The sequence below is a fragment of the Phyllobates terribilis genome, unplaced genomic scaffold (assembly GCF_046119375.1).
Source record: "Phyllobates terribilis strain yellow unplaced genomic scaffold, ASM4611937v1 Scaffold_1__5_contigs__length_1240528914, whole genome shotgun sequence".
Lineage (NCBI taxonomy): Eukaryota > Metazoa > Chordata > Amphibia > Anura > Dendrobatidae > Phyllobates > Phyllobates terribilis.
The window spans coordinates 172288093-172307640 of record NW_027362761.1 but is presented as its reverse complement, the minus strand read 5'-3'; the positions used below and the strand labels follow the sequence as shown (position 1 = coordinate 172307640).

The 19548-nt window shown below is 41.1% G+C and overlaps 1 protein-coding gene across 1 annotated transcript in view; it reads left to right on the top strand.

Moving 5' to 3' along the window:
* Positions 1 to 2986: 2986 nt before the first annotated feature.
* The window catches only part of LOC141249460 (cytochrome P450 2J2-like), a 46971-nt gene continuing 30409 nt past the window's right edge, over positions 2987 to 19548 (top strand). The window contains exons 1-5 of the mRNA XM_073669635.1: positions 2987 to 3240; positions 4962 to 5124; positions 5348 to 5497; positions 8201 to 8361; positions 15986 to 16162. Of these exons, the coding sequence (XP_073525736.1) occupies positions 3070 to 3240; positions 4962 to 5124; positions 5348 to 5497; positions 8201 to 8361; positions 15986 to 16162 (822 nt within the window). The 5' untranslated portion in view covers positions 2987 to 3069. The remainder of the gene's footprint in view (positions 3241 to 4961; positions 5125 to 5347; positions 5498 to 8200; positions 8362 to 15985; positions 16163 to 19548) is intronic.

Sequence of the window (19548 nt, the reverse complement as noted above, 5' to 3'; positions counted from 1 at the left end):
CTCTTGATGAGTTTCAAGAGGTAGTCACCGAAAATGGTCTTCCAACAATCTTGAAGGAGTTCCCAGAGATGCTTAGCACTTGTTGGCCCTTTTGCCTTCACTCTGCGGTCCAGCTCACCCCAAACCATCTCGATTGGGTTCAGGTCTGGTGACTGTGGAGGCCAGGTCATCTGGCGTAGCACCCCATCACTCTCCTTCTTGGTCAAATAGCCCTTACACAGCCTGGAGGTGTGTTTGGGGTCATTGTCCTGTTGAAAAATAAATGATGGTCCAACTAAACGCAAACCAGATGGAATAGCATGCTGTTGCAAGATGCTGTGGTAGCCATGCTGGTTTAGTATGCCTTCAATTTTGAATAAATCCCCAACAGTGTCACCAGCAAAGCACCCCCACACCATCACTCCTCCTCCTCCATGCTTCACGGTGAGAACCAGGCATGTAGAATCCATCCGTTCACCTTTTCTGCGTCACACAAAGACACGGTGGTTGGAACCAAAGATCTCAAATTTGGACTCATCAGACCAAAGCACTGATTTCCACTGGTCTAATGTCCATTCCTTGTGTTCTTTAACCCAAACAAGTCTCTTCTGCTTGTTGCCTGTCCTTAGCAGTGGTTTCCTAGCAGCTGTTTTACCATGAAGGCCTGCTGCACAAAGTCTCCTCTTAACAGTTGTTGTAGAGATGTGTCTGCTGCTAAAACTCTGTGTGGCATTGGCCTGGTCTCTAATCTGAGCTGCTGTTAACCTGCGATTTCTGAGGCTGGTTACTCGGATAAACTTATCCTCAGAAGCAGAGGTGACTCTTGGTCTTCCTTTCCTGGGGCGGTCCTCATGTGAGCCAGTTTCTTTGTAGCGCTTGATGGTTTTTGCAACTGCACTTGGGGACACTTTCAAAGTTTTCCCAATTTTTCGGACTGACTGACCTTTATTTCTTAAAGTAATGATGGCCACTCGTTTTTCTTTACTTAGCTGTTTTTTTCTTGCCATAATACAAATTCTAACAGTCTATTCAGTAGGACTATCAGCTGTGTATCCACCAGACTTCTGCACAACACAACTCATGGTCCCAACCCCATTTATAAGGCAAGAAATCCCACTTATTAAACCTGACAGGGCACACCTGTGAAGTGAAAACCATTTCCGGTGACTACCTCTTGAAGCTCATCAAGAGAATGCCAAGAGTGTGCAAAGCAGTAATCAAAGCAAAAGGTGGCTACTTTGAAGAACCTAGAATATAAGACATATTTTCAGTTGTTTCACACTTTTTTGTTAAGTATATAATTCCATATGTGTTAATTCATAGTTTTGATGCCTTCAGTGTGAATGTACAATTTTCATAGTCATGAAAATACAGAAAAATCTTTAAATGAGAAGGTGTGTCCAAACTTTTGGTCTGTACTGTACGTTGGTACTGTTGGTGTTGGTATAGTGGATTGTGTTGTGTATGGCCGTCATTTGTTCTCTCTGATGTTAATTAGGAGAAGTTTCTTTATTTCCATTAGTGATTAAATACTTGGAACAAGATGCACTTACAGGGGTTCTCCGGGGAAAACAATTAATCACCTCTCCACAGGATCAGTGATAAATTATTGATTAGTGGGGGTCTGACTGCTGGGACCCGCACCGATTGGTAGAATGTGGAGCTTTTATCCCCATTAGACTGGAGCTCATGTGAGACTTGACCACTGATCCATTCATTCCCTCAGTGTCTGTTCTTGTTTTTTTCTGGAAGCCCCAAAGAGAATGAATGGAGCTGTGGTCAGACGTCCCACCTGCCGCTGCATTTTAAAATGGGGATAAGTGGGGATAAGTGTCCTGACTGGGATAAAACTTCCCCATTCTCCCAATCGGTGCAGTTTCCAATGTTCGGACCCAAACAATGAATAAGTGATCACCAATCCTGTGGATCCCATGGATCGGTGATAACTTGTTTTAACCAAAGAACCCCTTTAATGCAAACTACCGTAATTGTACATCCCAGTTATAGTATGTGCACAGTATATGTGCATGAGCCGCCTGTGACTCTCCACTATAACCAGGATATCGGCTAACAGTTATTTGCATATTGCTGTAGAGTGGGCCCCGAGGATCAATTCCTCCTGTGGGCCCCAGACACCCTAGTCCGACACTGTAAGGTACCACCAGTGGCGTAACTTGAGTTCGATGGGCCCCAGTGCAAGAGTTTCACTGGGCACCCCACATCCTGATATATACAGCTATGTCCAAAAGTGTTGGCACCCTTGAAATTGTTCCAGAAAATTATGTATTTCTCCAAGAAAATTATTGCAATTACACATTTTTTATATACATGTTTATTTCCTTTCTGTGTATTGGAACAACACAAAAAAACACAAAGAACAAAAGGCAAATTGGACGTCATTTCACACAAAACCCAAATCGAGGGCTGGACAAAATTGTTGGCACCCTCAACTTAATATCTGGTTGCACACCCTTTGGAATAAATAACTGCAATCAAACACTTCCTATAACCATCAACAAGCTTCTTACACCTCTCATCTGGAATTTTGGACCACTCTTCTTTTGCAAACTGCTCCAGGTCTCTCATATTCTTATATTTGAAGGGAGCCTTCTACCAACACCAATTTTGAGATCTCTCCACAGGCGTTCAATGGGATTTAGATCCAAACTCATTGCTGGCCGCTTCAGAACTCTGTGACCATCCATGCGGCTGATGATAAGAAATAAAACTGTCTGGACATAACTGATATACTAGAAAAAAATATATAGTGACTCTAAGGCAAGTCTGCAATATCAATAAAGGAGATTCATACATTCGGTAACTTAAAAGAACCAATATCTACCAAGGTCCAGATGTAGAAATTGAATCCAAAACTTTCAAAAACAAGTTTGATATGTAACCATTTCAGCAATTTGATTGATATTTGTACACAGTTCATAACAGTTGAAAGATTCTTCAATATACATGTATGTTAATCATTGACAATGAGAAGGATCAACATACCAGTATAAAAGCACAATAAGCTGACGGAGATGTTGGCAAGAACAGAAAGGTGGCAGATCCCTGTGGAGTAATCTCTATCCATACACTATGTGGTTTGTTCAACAGTTCCTGTTAGCATTTTTATTCTTCCTCTTTTTTTGCAAGTACTTAAAAATGAGGTGGAAGGCAAGAAGTCTCCCTCCTGGCCCTTCTCCGTTTCCATTAATTGGGAATCTTTGGACAATGCGCTTTAATATGCATCCAGAAACATTCAATAAGGTAGTACCATTATTTTACATTTTTATTCAAAGTAATTCAACTTTATTATGCATAATGCGTAAAAAGTCAGCCTTTTTATACAGACAGGCTTTTTATTACAGAAAGCAGTTTTTCACTAAGAAATTCTGCAGAATTTCAAAGAAAACAAAGCTTAAGGGGGTGTCCAGACACAGTATATTGATGAATAATGCCTAAGGCCACATTCACACGTTCAGTATTTGGTCAGTATTTTACATCAGTATTTGTAAGCCAAAACCAGGAGTGGGTGATAAATACGGAAGTGGTGACGTGTTTCTATTATACTTTTCCTCTGATTGTTCCACTCCTGGTTTTGGCTTACAAATACTGATGTAAAATACTAGCCAAAAACTAAAGGTGTGAACTTGGGCTAAGACAGGTTGTCTATAACTGATCAGTTTAGGTCCAACACCCGGCTCCCTCACCAATCAGCTATTATCAGCTTAGGCAGCAGATGGATGTAAACACATTAAACAAAGCTGCTCCATCCAATATGTAGCGGCTGTTGTCGGGTACTACAGAAACACTCTTATTCAAAATAATAGGGGCTGTTCTGCAGTACCCAGGCAGCTGATGCTACGCATTGGCACCCCCGACAATCAGCTGTTTTAAGATAAGGCAGGAGTTACCAGAGTTTTAAACAGTTGTCTTTGTCATGTTTTTTAAAAAAAAGCCGAACGCTCTATTTTGATCTATTTAAAAAACTAGAATACACCCATTAAAGTCTGTATAAAATGGTTAAAATATAGATGCATCAGTACTTAATCAGCATTTGCATTCATTGCTATAATTGTATCAAATATTATTATTATGATTATTAAAAGAATAGCAAAGTAGCAATCAATGCAAAAACTGAGGCAAAAACGGATCAAACATTGTTGAAATACTAAAGGAATATTGATGCATATAGTTTAATTATATTGCTATGTCCATATGCGCTCATGTGAAAAAGGCCTAAAAAATTACCTACTCCCTCTGGCTTCTACTTGCCCAACTTAGCTTCATTGATGGGTTTCTTTTTAGTTACTGAACATTTAGGGGACCATCTGTCAATCAAGCATTGCCAGGCAGACAGAAACCAGACAGAACTGTCTACTAGATTCCGCTCCCGGTGCCCATCTTGTTTTTCAAGTTATGTTTTCCCTTAAACATTGCAACATTTCATAGTAAAAACTAATAATGTAGAGAGGGAACATACCCTTATTTACACTGCCTGTGATCAGCATGAAATAGCTAACTGTTTCCCTTTGAACTATATCCACATTTCTGTATAAAGAGCACTTTATAGTGAACCAATGGTTTCATAATGTTCTTATGCATCTAATTTTAAAGAAGCCTTCATAAAATCACAAGTTGTCCACTATGCCAGTGGTCAGAACCCAAGTGATTCCATGAATGAGGCTACAAAACACTGAGAGTGGGTAGCCCTCTCTTGAATGGAACAGAGTTGTGCATCATGCTCAACTTCTACTCCAGTCATTTTCTGTGGGACTGAAAGTTTACAGCAGTCCAATACACAATGAATGGAGGCATGACCGAACATGTGCACCTCTGCCTGCTCCATTCAAGACAGAACACTGAAGAGCCCAATTCTTGAGACTATTATAGGTCCCAGCGGTTAGACCCTCAGCGATCAGCCCATCCTCTTGAGGTTCCAGAGTTTGGACCGTCTCCTATCCTAAAATCTACAATCTTTCTTACAGTTGACGAAACTTTATGGGAATATGTACACTGTTTGGATTGGTGAGACTCCTCTTATAGTACTACATGGATACAAGACTGTGAAGAATGCAATTGTCTCTCACTCAGAAGAGTTGGCTGGACGCCCAGTCACCAGCATCATGGCTGATGTTTCACATGGAAAAGGTAGGGTCAAGTGATAACTAAGTAAGTGTACTATTCAGAAGTACAAAACACTAACTATACATGACCCCAATTTTTAAGGTAATGCATAACTATGCTCAAAATAGTGAAAAGTGATATTTTAATATAGAAATGTTTTTTCTGTAGCAGTTTTTTATATAAAGTGGATGTTTAAAATGTTTCCCTAACTTTTAAAACCATCCCTTTTCATCCCTTTCGTTTTTAGGTATTGTAGTGGCAAATGGGCATAGCTGGAGACAACAACGTCGATTTGGCTTGATGACCTTAAGGAATCTTGGATTAGGAAAACGTGGAGCGGAGTCACAAATACAGGAAGAAGCTCAGAATCTTGTAGAGATCTTAGCAGCACAAAATGGTATTTTTTATGACAGTTTATTTTTGTATTTAGCATATGAATAGAAAGTTGGGTCTCAAGTTAATACATGAGAAAACTTCACACACACTATACTGTACCTCCACTTAAAACCTAGGAAGATTTATTACAGTAGGTAAACTCAGTTTCTTAATCTAGAATTAAAATTGTATTTTGTAAACTGTACAATCTATATTCATGTTATTATGGGGCAGAGTAGTAGGGTACTTGAATTACTGCACTATTTAACTTACCTGTTCAGAAAGATAGCTAAAATAAGGTAAATATCTTCTTCAACCAGGGAATTACAAGTGGGCTGTGGAGAAAACTTGCTATTGTCACAGTATCAACACTAACTGTGGCCAATGAACACTGTGAGTGACAGCTCAACTACCCTTTGGGAACTGGAGTGTGCTGGACTGTCAGTTTTGTGAGTGACAGTCCAGTCATCCAATCTGATCCTGGGGCGTGCTGGGTTGTCAACATTTTGATTGAAAGACCTGCTGCTCAATCTGGTCGTGTCTACAGGAGTTTCTCCAGTTGCCTCCCATCCTTAATCATTTGCAAGGTATTTAGCTGGCTAGCTGTTCGTAGTCAGTGTCAGTTGTAGTTTTGTTTAAGTTAGGTGTGTTTGCTTAGCCCTGTGTCTCTTTCCTCTGACCTTGTTGCCGGAACTAGGATTTGTCGTGACTATTCTTGTAGATTATCCCTCCTGCTCTTGACGCTCTCTGACTTCAGACTTGGCCTCTGACTATTCGTTTGTTTTACTCCCTTGTCTTGACATACCCTTCTGGCTTTTGACCTCGGACTGTTACTTGACCACGCCTTTGTCTTACTCTTCTGTACTACGAGCGATCCTGGAATCTGACCTCGGACCTCCTGACTAGCCTGTCTCACGGTTTGTCCGTGAGTAGTGAATCAGCATCACAGCAAGCTAATACAAACCTGTAATTACAGCAGCATCAGCACTGAATCAAACAGCAGCCTTCCTCTGCAATGTCAGAGGGATGTGACTCAAGGAGAGTACTAAAAGGCATAAAAGGAAGAATGTGTCAAATGTAATGTAATAGAGCATACTAGTTGAAGCTGTGACTATAAACCCACATTCACACATTCAGTATTTGGTGAAAAAGTGAGTGGGTGAAAAATACAGAAGTGGTGACGTGCTTCTATTATACTTTTCCACTGATTGCTCCACTCTTAATTTTGGCTTAAAAGTACTGAGGATAAAACCGACCATATACTAAACATGTGAGCGTGGCCTATGGCCAAGTATTTTTTGGTCTGAATGTTGTTGTGAAAAAAATAACATCACAGCAAATGTTCAGGTGAGCATTTTTTTTCTCACGGACCAAATGTGCATGCACTAGTTTTTTCCATGTGTTGGATAAGATTCACCTTTTCAAGTCTATGGGTGTCCAAAATACATCAGATCCCATATAGATCGACCATACAGCATCTGATTTTTACAGATGAAATGTAATTCTTTAACATATGAAACTGTATTTGTCATTGTTCAATTTAATAACTGCATATGTATGAAAAACACATGCCATACGAATTTCATATGGATGACAATTAAAATAAAAATAGCTAATTGGATATTTTTTTACATGCTAGTGTGAACTTAGCCTAAAGGAGCTACTGCTCCACTCTATCTGTCACATGATAGAAAATGATGAGAACTTGCTGTTACCGCATTATGAGAATTCTGCTGCTCAAAGGTTTGAAATTCCAAGGGAAAGGATTGAAAGGTGTTGTACATGAAAATATTGAAAATTGTGGAGTTCTAATTTTGCATCACTAATCAATTGAAAAATGTTGAACCTTATTTTCTACGTGTCAGCAGCATGGTGCTATTGATGTATATTTTTCAGTATCTGACAGTAATATCTGTATGAATGCTCACACAGAGAATGCTGAGATTACCTTCTAGGCTTGTAATACTGAATTAAATCATACTTAATCTTTTTCATAAAATTTAATGCATCAGACTGCTCAGTTTATCTTATTATGCTAGCAGACATAACAAAATGTTTAATGTGACAGGTTTATTTGTAAATAGTTCAACATGTCAATCAAAAATGTCAAATAAAGTGTCAAATCAGAGGGAGTATTATAGCAAGAAGTCTCAGACATTTATATCACTGTCATTCATTCCAATAGCATGAGACTGGCAAGCCCCCCAAAAAGGTTAATGTCATATTGGGCATTCATTGCATATTCTAAAGATATCCACATCTATCTTGGGAATGTTGTCATCAAGAATAGAGAGGTAGTGACACAGGCATTGCTCTTTCTATTCACCTGTATCGGAGTTCCATAAATTTCTGCGCAAGCACGCAAGCAATGTTCAGAACTCCTATACAAATTAATAGGTACATGGTCACCCTCTACTCCCAGTGTTGTGTAACAGGGACCCGTTATCTAGATAAATCTCGGTCCCTTTGGTGGGACCTTCATCTATCTGATAATTATGGCTTAACCTGTGACTATGCATCAAATGTCTAAGATGGCACAATCACTTTAAACTTTAGATAAGTGAGGGTCCCACAATTCACAACCTCTGCTATTTTGACACATCTGAATAGTGTATGAAATGTGATGTTAAAATATAAAAAAAAAATTATCTTCCATACTATAAATTTGTATAGAAAATTGTCATGTCTAAAAGAAATATTTTTAATGGTTTTCTTCCGCGTATAGGTGAACTAATGGATGTGTCAAACTTCATTATACATTCTGTTGCAAACGTCATTTCTGCAGTTGTTTTTGGACATCGTTTCTCCATTGATGATCCAACATTCCAAAAACTGGTATCAATAAATCAACAACTCATTGAAGGTTTTGCTTCTAAGTTTGGAATAGTAAGTAAAATTGTCTATCTAGCATTATTAATGTTCTTTAACCCCTTTACACCCAAAGGTGGTTTGCACGTTAATGACCAGGCCAATTTTTACAGTTCTGACCACTGTCACTTTATGAGGTAATTACTCTGGAACGCTTCAACGGATCCACTGATTCTGAGATTTTTTTTTCGTGACATATTATACTTCATGATAGTGGTAAAATTTATTTTCTATGACTTGCGTTTATTTATGAAAAAAACGGAAATTTGGTGAAAATTTCAAAATTTTCAAAAATTTGAATTTTCATGCCCTTAAATGAGAGAGATATGTCACACAAAATAGTTAATAAATAACATTTCCCACGTGTTTACTTTACATCTGCACAATTTTGTAATCAAAATATTTTTTTCGTTAGGAAGCTATAAGGGTTAAATGTTGACCAGCGATTTCTCATTTTCCCAACAAAATTTACAAAACCATTTTTTTTAGGAACCACATCACATTTGAAGTCACTTTGAGGGGTCTATATGACAGAAAATACCCAAAAGTGACACCATTCTAAAAAGTGCACCCCTCAAGGTGCTCAAAACCACATTCAATAAGTTTATTAACCCTTTAGGTGCTTCACAGGAATTTTTGGAATGTAGAAGAAAATAATGAACATTTAACTTTTTTTTCACAAAAATGTTACTTTAGAGCCAATTGTTTTTTATTTACTCAAGGGTAACAGGAAAAAATGGACCCCAAAATATGTTGTGCAATTTCTCCTGAGCACGCGGATGCCCCATATGTGAGGGAAAACCACTGTTTGGGCACACGGTAGGGCTCAGAAGGGAAGGAGCACCATTTGCTTTTTGAATGTAAAATTTGCTTGAATAATTAGCAGACGCCATGTCGCGTTTGGGGAGCCCCTGATGCGCCTAAACAGTGGAAACCCCCCACAAGTGACACCATTTTGGAATCTAGACCCCTCAGGGAACTTATCTAGTTGTGTAGTGTGCACCTTGAACCCCCAGGTGCTTCACATATGTTTAGAACATTCAGCCGTAAAAATAAAATTATCACATTTTTCCCACAAAAATGTTTTTCAGCCCACAATTTTGCATTTTAATAAGAGTAACTGGAGAAATTGCATCATGCAACTTGTACAATTTCTACTGAGTAAGTCGATACCTCATATGTGGGGAAAATACACTGTTTGGGCGCACGCCAGGTTTCAGAAGGGAAGGAGCACTGTGTGACTTTTTGAATGCAAAATTGCCTGGAATTGTGAGCGGACGCCATGTCGCGTTTGGAGAGCCCCTGATGTGCCTAAACAGTGGAACCCCCCCACAAGTGACACCATTTTGGAAACTAGACCCCTCAAGGATTTTATCAAGGGGTGTAGTGAACATTTTGAACCCACAGGTACGACACAGAATTTGATAACATTAGGTCATCATATTGAATAAATTGTCATTGGTCTTAAGTGCTCGCTACTTGAGTTTGCATCGGGTACTCGGGTATGCACCAAGTATCTCGGGTGCTTGAGTGACATGATTGAGTCCCCGGGTCAGTACATTTACAGTAATACCACATTTATATCGTTTTTTTTATGTTTTGGCACTTTTACACAATAAAAACTATTTTATAGAAAAAATATTTTTTTTTGCATGGCTTTATTCTGAGAGCTATAACTTTTTTCTTTCTCGGCTGATGGAGCTGTATGGCAGCTTGTTTTTTGCGGGGCAAGATGACGTTTTCAGCTGTACCATTTTTATTTATCTTTTTGATTGTATTTTATTCCATTTTTTGTTTGACGGTATGATGATAAAGCATCGTTTTTTGCTTCTTTTTTACCATGTTCGCTAAAGGGGTTAACTAGTGGAACAGTTTTATAGGTCAGGTCGTTACGGACGCAGCGATACCAAATATGTGAACTTTTATTTTTTATTTTTTACATAATAATATTTATTTATAAGTACAGTATATTTTTATTTTTGGGATTTTTTTTTTTTTACATATTTCTAAAAAATGTTTTTAATGTTTTTTTCACTTTCTAACACTTGTTTGCACTTTTACACTTTGTCCCACTATGGGACTTTCATTTTTTGCAGGCTGATCGCTTGCATAGCATAAGGATGCAGCAAGCTGTCAGCCCTACAGATGCAAGTTAGATAGAACATGCACTGAGCATGATCTACCTAACTTGCTGATGCCCACACGACCCCTGGTAGTTTAACCCCCTAAATTCTGCAATCGATATCGATCACAGCATTTGGAAGGCAGGGAGAGAAAAGGGGCTCCCTCTCCCCTCTGATCGTCGCCCCAACGACGTCATCTCAATGGCTCGATCGCTGCCATGGTGACTGAAGTTGTCATCATGACAACATCCAGGTCACCAGGCTATGGAAAGGTTTCTATTAGTGCTGCACCGACAGGTATAAAGCATTGCAATGCTGGTGCATTGCAATGCTTTATACCAGCAATCAAAGTGCTGAAGTTGAAAGTCCCATAAAGAAACTAAGTAAAAAAGTTTTAAAAAGTTATTTTAAAAAAACATCACAAAATAAGTAAAAAAAATAGTGTACCCATAAATATGTATTTTTATGTAAAAAAAAAATTAAACAAACAAAAAAAAGTACACGTTTGGTATCGCCACATCCAGAATGACCCGACCTATAAAACTGTCACACTAGTTAACCCCTTCAGTGAAAAAAAAGTGTAAAAAAAAGATGGATAAAACTATGCTTTTCATCATAACATCGAATAAAAGTGGAATAAAACGCGATCAAAAAGACAAATGGAAATAAAAATGGGATCTCTAAAAACATCATTTTGTCCGGTAAAAAACAAGCCACAATACAGCTGCATCAATGGAAAAATAAAAAAGTTATAGGTCTCAGAATAAAGCATTGCAAAAATAATTTTTATTGTATAAATGTGGCAAAACATAAAAAAAATTATGTAAATGTGGTATCGCTGTATTCATAGTGACCCGAAGAATGAAGCTGCCTTATCAATTTTTCAACACGTGAAACGGCATAAAAAAAATAAAAAAAAATTTATAAATTGTTGTTTTTTGTTCATTCTACCTCCCAAAAATCAGAATAGAAAGCGATCAAAAATTGTCATGGGCCCGAAAGTGGTACCAATAAAAACATCAACTCATCCCGCAAAAAAGCAAGCTGTCACATGACTCTGTTGGCAGAAATATTGACAAATTATAGCTCTCAAATATGGTGATGCAAAAACTTTTTTTTTTGCAAAAAAAAGTGTCTTTTAGTGTGTGACAGCAGCCAAACCTAAAAAAAACAATATAAATCTGGTATTGTTGTAATATCACCGACCCGAAGAATAAAGTCGTCTAATCACTAACCACTTATACTGCACAAGGAACGGCGTAAAAAATAAATAAAGCCAATTCTTCACCTGCTGTTGATTCGTTCATTCTGCCTCCAAAACCAAAATATCGCAGTAAGGCGAAATTTATCCTGCACTCTACACTGAGCGCTTAAACTGGGATTTCTGTGTAAATATCTGAAATATGTGATTCAGACGGAACCCCCGGTGGAAGATTACCTATAATGAGGCAGATGGGGACACTGTTTACGCTGTCTGGCCTATGATCTGGTGGTGTATGTAATTTGAAACGTGCATAAAAGTGCGGTCGACCACAGTTTTGTGCACTTCTGAAAAGAAGGACAACGCTGAACAGAGGCCAGACGGAGTCCAGAGTAACTCTGCTGCCTTATTATAGTGAATGAATTCCTCAGGGGATTCGTCTGAATCATGTCATTTGGAGATTTAGATGGAAATCCCGATGTAAGTGCTCAGCGTAGAGCGCAGGATAAATGTGATCCAAAATGTTATGTAAAATGTTCCCAATAAAAGCTTCTACTCAATCCACAAATAAAAGCAAGTCCACACTCAGGTCCGTCATCTGTCAACAATGTTGCAATTTTCACTCAGCAACATCCACTGCTGCTTGTTTCTGGAAAACACCCATGGAGTCAAATCATCACAATACCTGTAGATAAGATACCAAAAGTCTGCGTGCACACGATGCGTTTTTCATGCGTTTATGCTGCGGAATTTCCGCAGCGGAAACGCATCAAAAACGCATGGTAATCCGCACCCCATGGTCCCCAATGGCATTCCGCAATGTCAATGCACATGCTGCGGATTTTTCCGCAGCGTTTCTGCAGCGCTCATAAATCCGCAGCATGTTCATTAATTTTGTGGAAGCGCAGCGGAAGCGCCGCCATTGACTTGCATTGAGACGCATAGAATGCGCGTCTGTACATTTGTACAAGCGGATGCTATGCGTCTCTATGTGCGGATGGTACCCAGTTCTGGAGGAGAGAAGACTCTCATCCAGACCTGGGTACCATTGTACCTGTAAAAAAAGAATAAAATAAAAAATAAAGTTTATATTCACCTGTCCGGCGGCTTCTCTCTGCATGCCGGCAGCGCTGAAGGACTTTCGGTGACGTCACAGTCATGTGACCGCAGGCCCTTCACCGCTGTGTCTCGCGATATGCCGGCAGCCGGGAACCAGACAGGAACGAGCGCTGCAGCACACGCCGGGGCATCGGGGGTGAGTATAGCTTTATTTTAAGCAGTGTTTTACGGTCACACTATATAAATCCATGCTGTTTGCATGGATTTATATAGTGTGACCTAGTTGTCAAGCACTTTCCAAGTGATGCTAATCGCCTGGAAAGCGCTTGTCAATCTGCATGCGGAAACGCATGTGAATCCGCATGTGAATCCGCATGTATTCCGCATGTATTCTGCAGGAAAAACGCATGCACAATCTGCATGCGTTTTTTCTGCCAGGGAGATGCAGAAATGCTGCAGAAATTTTCTGCTTCATTTCTGCATCGTGGGCACATAGCCAAAGGGTCTAATTTCTGTATATGGAGTCCGCAAACTATTCTAGGAAAATCTGCTCTCCAGGAGACAAATAGCACTCCGTCCCTTCCGAGTCTCCCCATGTGGCTAAGCAGTACTGTACAGTCACATATGGAGTATTTCTACATTCAGCGGAAATTGTGGGACAAATGTTGGTGTAATTTTTACCCATTTGTCCATGTGAAAATGTAAAATCTGGGGCTAAAACTAATTTTTGCGGTAAAAATGTAATTATTCTTCCTTCACCGCACAATGGTATACAATTCTGTGAGGCACATGTGGTGTCAATATGTTCACTGCACCACTAGTTAAATTCATTGAGAGGTATAGTTAGTAAAACTAGGTCACTTATGGGGGGTTTCTGCTGTTCTGGCACCTCAGGGGCTCTGCCAATGTGACATGGCACCCTCAAAACATTCCAGCAAAATCTGAACTCCAATATGGCGCTTCTTCCCTTCTGAGCTTTGCACTGTGCCTCAAAAGTAGTTTTTGATCAGATATGGGGTATTGGCATACTCAGGAGAAATTGCACAACGAATTTTGGGTTCCATTTCTGTTGCAATGGGAAAATAAAAAAATTGGGGCCAAAAAATGTGATTTATTATTTTCACGGCTCAACATTATAAACTTCTGTGAAGCACCTGCGGAGTCAAGGTGTTCACCACACATGTAGATAAATTCCTTGAGGGGTATAGTTTCTAAAATGGGGTGACTTGTGGGGGGGTTTCCTCTGTTTAGGCACATCAGGAGCTCTCCAAATGCAATATGGTGTCTGCTCTCGATTCCAACCAATTTTGTGCTGAAAAAGTCAAACGGTGCTCATTCCCTACCGGACCCTGCCATGCGCTCAAACAGTAATATTCACCCACACATGGGGTTTGACTCAGGAGAAAATGGACCCAAAAATTTGTTGTGCAATTTCTCCTATTACCCTTGTGAAAATAAAAAATTGGGGCTAAAGTAAAATTTTTGTGAAAAAAAGCAAAATGTTCATTTTTTCCAAACTGATTGCTTTAATTTCTGTGAAGCACCTGAAGGGTTAATAAATGTGTTGAATGTGATTTGAGCACTTTGAGGGGTTCAGTTTTTAGAATGGTGACACTTTTGGATATTTTCTGTCATATAGGCCCCCCAAAGTCACTTCAAATGTGATATGGTCCCTAAAAAAATGGCTTTGTTGAAAAAATTAGAAATTGCTGATCAACTTTTCACCCTTCTAACTTCCTAACAAAAAAAATTGTGTTTCAAAAATGATGCAGATGTAAAGTAGATGTATGGCAAACGTTATTTTTTAACCATTTTGTGTAAGGGCATAAGAGTTAAAAGTTTGAAAATTGCCTTTTTGCTCTTTATGGTGGGCTGAGCTTATGTCATAGAGTCTTATTAATTTGCTTCTACCGGGGTGCATAGGAGGTATATAGTCATGTCAAAATTATTTTATATGGACAAAAGTTCGAGGACATGCCAATTCCTCATTCAGTTCTATTGCCACAGGTATATAAAATCCAGCCCCTAGCCTGCAGTTTGCCTTTACTAACATTTTTGAAAGGATCATTCTAAAGAGATCATTCAGTTTGAGTGTGGTCCTATAATAGGATGCCAAGGATGCCAAGTTATTACTTGAAATTTTTTGCTTCTTAAATATTCTACAATCAACTATAAACTGTGCTATTGCAAAGTAGAAATGTTTAGGAACTATACAAACTCAGTTCCAAAGTGTCACACCAAGTAAAGTTACAGAGTCAGGTCGCCGACTGCTGAGGCGTATAGTGCATAAAAGTCACTAACACAATGCTAACTCAATATATGCAGAGTCCAAACCTCATCTGCCATTAACATCATCACAAAACTGTATGTCGGGAGCTTCATGGCATGGCTGAGCAGATACATGTAAGCCTTCTATCACCAAGCACAATGCCAAGTATTGGACTCTGGAGCAATGGACATTTGTTCTGTGGAATGATGAATCACGGCAATATAATGGATGAGTCTGGGTTAGGTGAATGTCAGGAGAATGTCACCTGGCCTGATTGAGAGAAAAGTAAAGTTTGTTGGAAGAGAGGTAATACTATGGAGTTGTTTTTCTGGTGTTGGCCTAGACCCCTTAGTTCCAGTAAAGGGAAATCTTAATGCTTCAACATAGCAAGACATTTTGGACAATTGTGTGCTTCCAACTTTTTGGGAACAGTTTTGAGGAGCATTGTTTGTTCCAGCATGACTATGCCCCAGTGCACAAAGAAAGGTATAGCTGGGCAGTTTGGTGTTTTAGAACACGACTGGTTCACATAGAACCCTGACTTCAGCACCATCTAATATCTTTAGGATGAGCTAGAATAAAGATTGCAAGTCAGACAGTCATCCAACATCAGTGTCTGATATCATAAATGCTCTTTTGAATGAATGGGTGAAAACAGCAACAGGTCCAAAATCTTATGGAAAGTCTTCCCACAAGCTGCAAAGAGGGTTTAACATCATATTAAAGGGAAGAGGTCTGATAGGTCCCAGGGGGGTGACAGATTCCCTTTAATGTCTATGGTTTTAGAATGGGTTGTCATATAAGCTCCTGTAGGTGTAATGTGTAGTGGTCTTAATATTTTTATCGATATAGCGTACAACGTATAATGCAGATGCTATACGCATATCAAGGGGGGTAAGAATGTAATGTTGCATTGTAGCCTTCACATCATTCTTCTGTATCTCCATGGTTATTTATAATGCTATCGACATCACTGGTTTTCTTATACAGCTTTATGATGCATTTCCTTGGCTGATGAAGCGCTTACCAGGTCCCCACCAGAAAATTTTTAAAAATCAAGAATATATGTACAACTTTGTAAGAAATGAAATAAGAATTCACCAACAAAATGAATCACCAGAGGGGCCTAATGATTTCATAGACCACTATTTGGCGCAGATTACAAAGGTATGTAAAGGTATGTAAATGACCATTTGAACTGATTTAAAATTCAGGTGTGCTTAAAAGTCTGGCAAAACAGAATGATTGTGCCATGTCCACGGGTATCTGAAAGACAACTCCTTTACATGGAATAGGAAGGTTTTATTTTAGGACAATTATAACGGACTAGATGGTGGCCCGATTCTAACGCATCGGGTATTCTAGAATATGTCTCCCGACGGTGGAGTACTTATTTTAAATCTGCCGCCAATTGGCCGGAGACAGTGTTTAAATTTGGCGCCACAATCGCAGATTGGTCGCGGCCGGCGGCCGCGAGCAATCAGCAGAGCGGTGTTTAAATTTGGCGCCGATATCGCTGATTGGTCGCGGCCGGCGGCTGCGACCAATCAGCGAACCGTGTTAGTGAGGACCGGGGAGCATCCACCTGCCTTATAATGCCCCATGCAGGATGTCACTTCCCCCCCATATAATACCCCATGCAGGATGTCACATCCCCCCCTCCCTTATAATGCCCCATGGAGGAAGTTACATCCCCCCTCCCTTATAATGCCCCATGCAGGATGTCACATTCCCCCCTCCCTTATAATGCCCCATGGAGGAAGTTACATCCCCCCTCCCTTATAATGCCCCATGCAGGATGTCACATTCCCCCCTCCTTTATAATGCCCCATGGAGGAAGTCACATCCCCCCTCCCTTATAATGCCCCATGCAGGATGTCACATTCCCCCCTCCCTTATAATGCCCCATGCAGGATGTCATATCCCCCCATCCCTTATAATGCCCCATGCAGGAAGTCACATCCCCCCCTCCCTTATAATGCCCCATGCAGGATGTCACCCCCCCTTATAATGCCCCATGCAGGATGTCACATCCCCTGCTCCCTTATAATGCCCCATGCAGGATGTCACATCCCCAGACCCATATAATGTCCCATGCAGGATGTCACATCCCCCCCTGCCTTATAATGCCCCATGCAGGATGTCACCCCCCTTATAATGCCCCATGGAGGAAGTTACATCCCCCCTCCCTTATAATGCCCCATGCAGGATGTCACATTCCCCCCTCCCTTATAATGCCCCATGGAGGAAGTTACATCCCCCCTCCCTTATAATGCCCCATGCAGGATGTCACATTCCCCCCTCCCTTATAATGCCCCATGGAGGAAGTCACATCCCCCCTCCCTTATAATGCCCCATGCAGGATGTCACATTCCCCCCTCCCTTATAATGCCCCATGCAGGATGTCATATCCCCCCATCCCTTATAATGCCCCATGCAGGAAGTCACATCCCCCCCTCCCTTATAATGCCCCATGCAGGATGTCACCCCCCCTTATAATGCCCCATGCAGGATGTCACATCCCCTGCTCCCTTATAATGCCCCATGCAGGATGTCACATCCCCAGACCCATATAATGTCCCATGCAGGATGTCACATCCCCCCCTGCCTTATAATGCCCCATGCAGGATGTCACCCCCCTTATAATGCCCCATGCAGGATGTCACACCCCGCCCCCCCCTTAAAATGCCCCATACAGGATGTCACACGCCCCCTCCATTATAATGTCCCATGCAGGATGTCACATCCCCCCTCCGTTATAATGCCCCATGCAGGATGTCACATCCCCCCCTCCCTTATAATGCCCCATGCAGGATGTCACATTCCCCCCTCCCTTATAATTCCCCATGCATGATGTCACATCCCCCCCTCCCTTATAATGCCCCATGCAGGAAGTCACATCCCCCCATAGTGCCCCATGCAGGATGTCACATCCCCCCTCGCTTATAATGGCCCCTCCACGATGTCAGACACCCCCACCCCACCATTTAATGCACTATGCCCCCATACAATAAAAAAAAAAATCCAATACTCACCTCACTTCTCAGCTGCTGCTCGGGACTCCAGTGTAGCCGGCATCTTCCCGCTGTGCTCTGTGACCGCTCAGGAAAGAGCACAGTGTAAAGACGTCACAGCACTCTCTGACCTGAGACGTCACAGAGCAGCAGCGGAAGAAACAGAAGATGCTGCGGAGGCATGGGGAGGGGTAAGTATGGCGCCGGGGGGAGGGGAGGGGAGGAGAGGGGAAGAGAGGGGGGAGGAGAGGGGAGAGGAGGGGAGGAGAGGGGAGAGGAGGGGAGGAGAGGGGAGGGGAGTCACACTTGCCGTCGGGAGATAAGCAGCCGCAGCCGCTGATCTCCCGACAGTAGCCGCATGGAGGTCAGCGGCGCCTCCGGTCGGGGGACTTATGCTGCGAGAAGCCGGCTGCATCGCCGCTGACCTTCGTCTGGCAGATGAGCTGCTAACGGCCGCCATCTTTTTCTGAAATGTTGCGACGCTGATTGGCCGCGGCCGGACCAATCAGCGACGCGGGATTTCCTGGACAGAATGACAGAAGGACAGAAGAACAGACAGACGGGATAAGACGATTATATATATTAGATGATGTAAATAGATAAACTAGACCAATATCAGAATCTGTAAGATTGGTCTGACTGGACAGAAATGTACAGGTGCTTCTCACAAAATTAGAATATCATCAAAAAGTTAATTTATTTCAGTTCTTCAATCCAAAAAGTGAAACTCATATTATATAGAGTTGTTACAAACCGAGTGATCTATTTCATGTGTTTATTTCTGTTAATGTTGATGATTATGGCTTACAGCCAATGAAAACACAAAAGTCATTATCTCAGTAAATTAGAATAATTAACAAAAAAAACACCTGCAAAGGCTTCCTACGCGTTTAAAAAGGTCCCTTAGTCTGTGTCACTAGGCTCCACAATCATGGGGAAGACTGCTGACTTGACAGATGTCCAGAAGGCAGTCATTGACACACTCCACAAGGAGGGTAAGCCACAAAAGGTCATTGCTAAAGAAGCTGGCTGTTCTCAGAGTGCTGTATCCAAGCATATTAATGGAAAGTTGAGTGGAAGGAAAAAGTGTGGTAGAAAAAGGTGCACAAGCAACTGGGATAACCGCAGCCTTGAAAGGATTGTTAAGAAAAGGCCCGTCAAACATTTGGGGGAGATTCACAAAGAGTGGACTGCTGCTGGAGTCATTGCTTCAAGAGCCACCACACACAGATGTATCCAGGACATGGGCTACAAGTGTCGCATTCCTTGTGTCAAGCCACTCATGGCCAATAGACAATGCCAGAAGCGTCTTACCTGGGCCAAGGAGAAAAAGACCTGGATTGTTACTCAGTGGTCCAAAGTGTTGTTTTCAGCTGAAAGTAAATTTTGCATTTCATTTGGAACTCAAGGTCCCAGAGTCTGGAGGAAGAGTGGAGAGGCACACAATCCAAGCTGCTTGAGGTCTAGTGTGAAGTTTCCACAATCAGTGATGGTGTGGGGAGCCATGTCATCTGCTGCTGTAGGTCCACTGTGTTTTAT